Here is a 7,227-nt window from a genome sequence, read left to right on the forward strand (position 1 = left end):
GGCATCGAGTATGACCCCCTAACATTGAAAAATCAAAAATTCCAATTGCATTATTTCCATATCTTCTTGTGATTCTAGCTTGTTTCCGTCCCTCTCCTCTTTGTTGCTAGCTTAGCTCTCCCCCTTCCTCCCTTCCCCTCACTTTTCTCCTCTCTCTAGCGTCTTCTTGCTACTCTCCCGTCTCTCTTCTCACTCTCTCCCTGCTCATCTCTTCTCACTCCTCTCCCCCTTTGACAACCCCTTAGCCCTTGCTCGACTTGCCTGAAAGCCAACGTTGTGTTGTATTTTCTCAAGTGCAGCAAGAAATTACAATTGTTTGAGCTGTCTGACTTGGTGGAGGGTGGTGACTTTGTGGAGAGAAAGGTGAGAAACACGATCGATTGAGGAAAAAAGCTTAGCAAATGTGAGAGGCAGTTGAGTGCGAGGGCGAGCCGAGCAACCTAGAGGAGATGGGAAGGAGAGGTGGGAACAAAGAAAGCGATAGGAGGGAAGTAGGGGAGATGGAAGGGAGAAACCGGAAATTGAAGATGTCACAGAGGTGAAGAGGAGCAACAAAGGAGGGAGACTCATGACAAAAAAGGAGGGGGAGGTTGAGGGCACCAAGGAGAGTATAGGCTTCGATTAATTGGGCTAATTAAGGAGGAGGCATACTAGCTCATTTTTGTGAGAAGGAACTCATTAATAGAATTGTATTTTTGTAAGCTATTAAAGGCCCCCAAATTGAATTTGGGCCCCTATTAATTAATTAGTTTGATGGCAAGGCAATGGCTTGAAATTGATTAATGTAAGCGAATTGAAGCGATGAAGAAACTAAAATCAAGAAGCTTCGATTCTAAAAAGCCACTCCATCTATTGGGAAGCTTCTTTGAGAAGATTCCTGTAATTAGTATAAATACCAAGGCAGGCTGGAGGGAGGAGAAGGCGCACTGTGAAAGCCTCCCAGTGAAGAAAGGAGAAATGAAAGGGGGAGAGAGGCTCTGAGAGAGGAGAGCGTACAATCTATGAGCAACCTCTCTATGCCTCAAAAGGGAAGGAGGAAGAGGGCGAGGTGAATTGAAGGGGAGAGAGGCAAGGGAGGATGAGGAAGAGGAGAGGTGAGGTAAGGCGACTATGGTGTGAGGGAGAGGCAAAGGGCAAGGAAGGGCGGCTAAGGCTAGAGAGAGGTTGAGGGAGAGGCAAGGAAGGGCGGCTGAGGCTAGAGAGAGGTTGAGGGAGAGGCAAGGAAGGGCGACTGAGGCTAGAGAGAGGTTGAGGGAGAGGCAAGGAAGTGCAACTAAGGCAAGGAAGGGAGGCTAAGGTAGAGGAGAGGAGAGGAAGGAGAGGCAAGGAAGGGCGCCTGAGGCTAGAGAGAGGTTGAGGGAGAGGCAAGGAAGTGCAACTAAGGCAAGGAAGGGAGGCTAAGGTAGAGGAGAGGAGAGGAAGGACTGCTAAGGTGAGAGAGAGGAGAGAGGCTTCTCTTAATTGGGCTAATTAGTTTAATTAGGGAGAAACCTTAGGTTAATTAAGTTAATCAAGGTTAATTAAGTTAATCAAGCAAAATAAGCAATTAGGAAGTAATTATTTAATTCAAACAAGTAGAAGAAGAGGATAGGAGAAGCAATATTAGCCCTTGGGACCAGGAGAAGGGATTAGCCATAATAATGTCCTCTAACATAATTTACAAATATACCATTATATGCAAGTATGAAAGTAGAACAAGGTGAATTCATTCAATGGGTGGTTAGCCATAATAATGTCCTCTAACATAATTTACAAATATACCATTAGGTGCAAATATGCAAGTAGAACAAGATAAATTCATCCAATGGGGCAATTTTGAACTTAATGTGGTTGATTTTTGGACGTGCAATCGAAAAAGAGTGCAGAAACTTGAGTGTGAGAATACGGTACAATCGAAAAAGAGTGCAGAAACTTGAGTGTGAGAATACGAGGATAGCACGAAGGATTCGAGTGAAGTAAGCTATTGTGAGGAAAGTATAATAAACTAGATTGACACTAGAGTAGATTCTACATCCCAAATTCATTACTAAGACCTATCCTTCCAAGATAGGCCATTACTCAGATGCAAGATGCAAGTAAAGAAAGGTCGTTTTCCTAATTTAAATAATTTCGCTCAATTTAAATTACTTGAAAACTGCATGATTTGCTTAAATTAAAACATGTTTATAAAATATTAAAGGTAGATGAAATGCGCGAACGTGTTAAAATTAAAACTTCTCGGGATTTTCTGAAAAGCTTAGCGGCACTCGTAACTCCAGCCGTCCACGTGGCAAATATCCACACATCGTAGCCTCGTTAGACAGATAAGGAAGCGAAGTAGAAAACAGTTACGTCTTTATTCAGCCGTTACATATGTTAATTATCGCTGTACAAGCGTCCCATTTCTTCACTATGCCGTCGTCACCAAACCCGGGGAACGCCAGGAGCGTACCTCACAAAGAAACGACAATTTCTGCTATACTACTCATGGCTGAACACGAGGAGTGTTAGCAACAGAGTTGGGCATGTCACAGTGCCCACACCTACGCTCCTAAAGCCCTCTTCCTCATCCCCGTCGCAAACACCAAGACTTTTGCTGGAGGAGCTATTAGCAACGCTTCCTTCACACTAGGGTACTCTACCACCCGTTCAATCCATGGCTTGAGATGAGGGAGCTGCCTCTCGTCCGGGATCTTGAATTTGCCCAGCGTCTCATAACTCATGAACCAGCAGATGAAAGGGGCTAGAGCAATGTCCACCAGACCGATGGAATCTCCTCCGAAGTAAGGCTTCCCACCAGCAACATCGCGTAAAGCAGCGTCTAGTGTTGTGAAAACCTCGATGAAGTCTTTCTTGGCTTGTTCTTGGAGTTCGCCTTCTGGGCTTTTGATGATCCGGGCCCCCGCGTCATACACCTGGAGCATCAACGGAAACCACTCACAACAGTCAGTCAAAATTTCTTGGAAAGTTTCACAGAATCACAGGAAAACGCAAGACAGTGAGAAGCGTTGCGGACTCCAAACAGAGCAGGAACCAGCAGTACCGACCGGCAGACATCATCGGCAAGAAGTTCAGCATGTGAGAAGCGTGGCAGACTCCACACAGAGCAGCAGCTATGCACCGACCGATCTTGCCAGGACTAAATGAAACTCGCAGAGAGGCAACAACGCACGAGCAAAACAAACCGCCCAAAGAACATAACAACTCACCTTCTTGTCTACATAGTCAGCCCAGAAGCGAGCAACGGCTCGCTGGTAAGGATCCTTAGGAAGGAAGCTCTTCTCAGAGGAGGGCCAAGCTTCGTCGATATACTGGACGATGATGAGGGACTCGGAGACGGCCTTCCCATTGTGGATCAAGACAGGGATTTTCTTGTGGATGGGGTTGGAAGAGAGGAGGAGCTGGCTCTTGTTCTCCAAGTCCTCCTCGTGATAATCATAAGAAACGCCTTTCTCCTTGAGGGCGACGAGGACGCGCATGCCGAACATACTAAGCCATGTGTTGAGGACCTTAACTTCGCTAGCAGCCATTGTCACAGAGTTAGCGACTGGACGGCTAAAGCTATGGATGGCAAGAGAGCTAATACAATAGAACTAGTGGTTACTAATGACCAGGGCCTTGATATTTATAGAGAATTTGGGAAGCTTCTCGCGGCCTTGGTTACTTCACCTTACCTCGAGCCTTATCGTTGGTTAATATGATGTCATTGCTTACATCACATCAGTACCTTTTCCTCTGTCTCTTCAAACCCCCAACCTTTTGTGTGAGGGACCTCTTCTTTACTTGGCCAGCACTAGGACGTTTTTTCAAATTCTGAAATCCTTTGCTTCCACATGGCACAATATACACCCTTAGATTTTTTAAATTCTGAAAGCCCAAAAGCTTTGAAAGCTTTTGAAAAGCTGCGTAAAAGCCAAGGCAAAACCTTTAAATATAGGCGAAACGGACGAACGAAAGCCGTCCAGTCAAAAAGCTACCTCCCTCGTCTGGCAAAGTAAATACATAAAAAAACATTGTAATTTCAAGTGTGTTGCTGTTTGTTCATCATCACCATCAGGTTTGCTTCTACTTCCTTTCTTGCCTTCAACTCATTTATTAGATCATCAATCGTTGTTTGTGCTTAGATTCAAAGTAGCCAATCGTAAACAGATTTTTAGTGCTTCACCGTTGCAACTTCCCTGATCTCCCACTATTTCTTTAACTCTCTGTGAACGATTCTCGTTCTATGGTGGACCACCTCCACAAACCTATCCGCATTCTACTCATGCTCGTCTTCCTCTTCACCCTTTCATTCGATATCTTCCTCCCTTTGCTGCATGCATTTATTTCCACGCTCTTTTCATGCACATTGGTGTGGGTGAGCTTTTCCTGAGCTCGCTCTCATATAACGGCTACTTTTTGTCATCGTCCCCTCCAAAGAACTTGCTTGCCTCACATGCTTTCTCTTCTCTGCGTTTCCGAGGGATGGCTCACCTTCCCCATCTCTGATCAAACGTATTCAGAAGTTGTGACTTTGATCGTGACTGGCCCCTCATCAAATCTAACGCAAGCTGTAACAAAGCAGTCAAGCAGGCGGATGCTGATATGGTCAAGATTGACATAGATAATATCTTCGGTCTCTTGTGCAATGCAAACTCATCCTCTCGCATCCGGGTCGATTTCCACTCCAGTCTACTCTTCGAATGGCCAGCCTAATTCACAATCTAGCCACTTTGCCTTGCCTTTGCAGAAGGCCTTCTTCTCCACCACCGCAGCTGATCAATCATGAAGGGAAGGTGCTGAAGACTCTGCTAGCTTCTCGTCCTACCTCCTGGCACTTCCTTCGCCGATGTAGAAGGTGATGCCTGATTTGCAATCGTCAGCTGGACCATGATTGTAATTTTCTAGCTAGATCGAAGTTTCAAGAGCTATTTGATCGTAATTGAGGCGTGCAAGGATTTACGTAGATAACGAATGTCAAGTTTACGATAAGCGTTTTGGAGGAGCAAATTATCTAACATAGGAAATTATCCATGTTCTGAATGCGGCAATGGGGGATCACAAGTCTCTTCACGGAAGGCTGCAAAATTATTATCTTCAAGTAGCTGGGAAGGTGTAGATCCTGACGAAGTTATCTATGTTATTATGATGTCGAGGAGACTGAGGGAATTCTCCAGTACCGGTGACAAGGTAGACGCTTCTGAAAGCTCTAAGCTACTGAAGAATGAGCATGATGGGTTCACGGCAAAGTTTCGAAAGCATTTCAAGCTGGACAGATGAAAGTGCGTCTAGTGAGCATAGATGTACAGTTTGATCGTTTTACATTTATGCACTGCATTTCAAGCTGGATAGCTTAGATGTATAGTTTAATCGTCTTACATTTATGCACTGAAACCTATTTAGGTAGCAGGGTATTGTAGTCGATTAGAGGGTATTCAAACATTCACTCTTAAATGGTATTCTGAGTTTAAAAGATCCGTAGATGCCAAGGTCTTGAGCTTGTGGTTACACTCATCTTGTCGATATCATAAATGTTTGTTAAGGAGTGCAACATCCTGGACAACATCTTCAATTTTGGGAGGCAATGGATGGGCACGAGAGGAGCCTCCACCTATCGCAAACCTTCTCTTGGATTTGAGAACGCACTTTTATATTTCCATAGTCGTAATTTTTTGGAATCTTGCAAAGGCAAAAATTGTAACTACAACTGCTCGAAGATGTGTGAAGATGATTACCTTGATGGTTTGAACATCTTTGATTGTTGGATTGTGTATAGCTTTTGTGCTTGAATTTTTCATCTTTAGGAAATTGCACATATGCTAACCAACATATCCAAACATGCAGAACATGAGGAATGCATATTGACTAATCATGATTGTTTTTCAGATTCCAACATTCCAGCAAAGAAATAGGCGACTTCTCGTCGAGGTGTGGACGTCACAAAGGATACTCCACGTAAGTAGAATGTACAGTCATTTCAATTTTGAAATGTTTCTACACCGTCTGTTGCTCTGGTCCGCATTAATGCGCTACACCTCCAACACTGGAGGTGACTATTCGAAATGGGGGGATGGCACGTTCCCCTATGATATATAATTTTTGGAGAGACATGTGCCGGCTCTCCACCATACATTACGTATGGTTTTTTTTTTTAAACACCTCATCTTGAGCACGCACACTTCTTCGCACATTCTGTTTTCGCAAGGGAACATTACATTTGCTTGGTTCGACCAACATACTAATCATGTTTGCAACACTTCTGTTTTCGAGATGTTTGCAGCCTCCAAACGAGTGTCTTCTCCTAAAGGTACGCACAACAAAATGTATTTGTTTGATTCAAGTTATTTTATCAATTCTTTCACCTTCTAAAGATAGAGGTTCAGTCCATTTTGTTTTTCCTGTTGCATTTAGACAAAACCACGTGAGTGAAATTGTAGCAAAGTTTCGGATGGTTTTTATTATTAATCCTTGTAGGTGTTTAAACCCGAACATAAGACATCGATTCATGTCACGATGTAGAAATGACCACCGGAAACTCCTTCGAACATGACCATTCGTCAACGCTCAGAGCCGAGCTATTCAACTTGATATAACATCAAGAAAGATGTCCTTGAGGCCAGCTATGTCATCGTGGTTGACCATCACAGATAGATACAAGCAATGGGTTAGTAATTGCGCGGCTATTTTCTCTAGCCTTCAAATCTGCGGTGTCTGTGGCATAACCACGCTACTGTCTACAAACCAAAGGATCGTTTCTTCGCAAGGCATAGGCATCTCGAGCCACAGCGCCGCACTCGGAAACATGATACTTTTGGATGCCTGCGAGAATATGGGCATGCAAGTGACTTACTGGAAATGCCAAAGTTGCATATGAGATGCCCAGCGGAGCAGATACATTGTGCGGTTGATGCCACAGTACTCTCGGCAGTTGCTTAAAACAAACCACCTCCACACGCAACTGCTAAGCATCATAGATGTATCCATTTCAGTTACCACGACTGCAAATGCGATTGCTCGTGGCACACTCGATCAAAGGTCACTTCTAGACAATCCTCTGATATCTTGGCGAAACGTCCCACTAAGCTCGGCTCAAGAAATCGTGACGAACGAACTGTCAGCTGTGCTCGCATACAACATCGAGAACAATCCAATATTGCGCAAGTACAATTCTTTAGCAGAGCGTGCGGACATCAAGATGGGTATGTGCATCTTGAGTCCTCAAACCATTGCAGGTATCTTGGAACTACACGATGAGACAGCTCCCTTCGA

At 44.3% G+C, this 7,227-nt stretch overlaps 1 protein-coding gene across 1 annotated transcript; it reads right to left on the minus strand.

Moving 5' to 3' along the window:
- Positions 1-2,308: 2,308 nt before the first annotated feature.
- On the minus strand, positions 2,309-3,550 carry LOC147892590 (glutathione S-transferase U19-like). Its single transcript, XM_087386898.1, has 2 exons — positions 3,189-3,550; positions 2,309-2,894 (listed from the first exon to the last, which is right to left on the minus strand). Exons 1-2 carry the CDS (start codon positions 3,507-3,509, stop codon positions 2,523-2,525), a joined length of 693 nt encoding a protein of 230 aa, XP_087243024.1. The 5' UTR covers positions 3,510-3,550; the 3' UTR covers positions 2,309-2,522.
- Positions 3,551-7,227: the final 3,677 nt, after the last annotated feature.

Source organism: Dipteris shenzhenensis, chromosome 16, assembly GCF_047967505.1.
Source record: "Dipteris shenzhenensis isolate YYH24624 ecotype China chromosome 16, Dip_SZ_1.0, whole genome shotgun sequence".
Lineage (NCBI taxonomy): Eukaryota > Viridiplantae > Streptophyta > Polypodiopsida > Gleicheniales > Dipteridaceae > Dipteris > Dipteris shenzhenensis.

Bases quoted from the DNA above. Each gene is read 5' to 3' on its own strand.
- LOC147892590 (XM_087386898.1), bottom strand. From the start codon at position 3,509: ATGGCTGCTAGCGAAGTTAAGGTCCTCAACACATGGCTTAGTATGTTC. The intron at 2,895-3,188 runs GTGAGTTGTTAT...TTGATGCTCCAG, and splicing joins CTGACTATGTAGACAAGAAG to GTGTATGACGCGGGGGCCCG.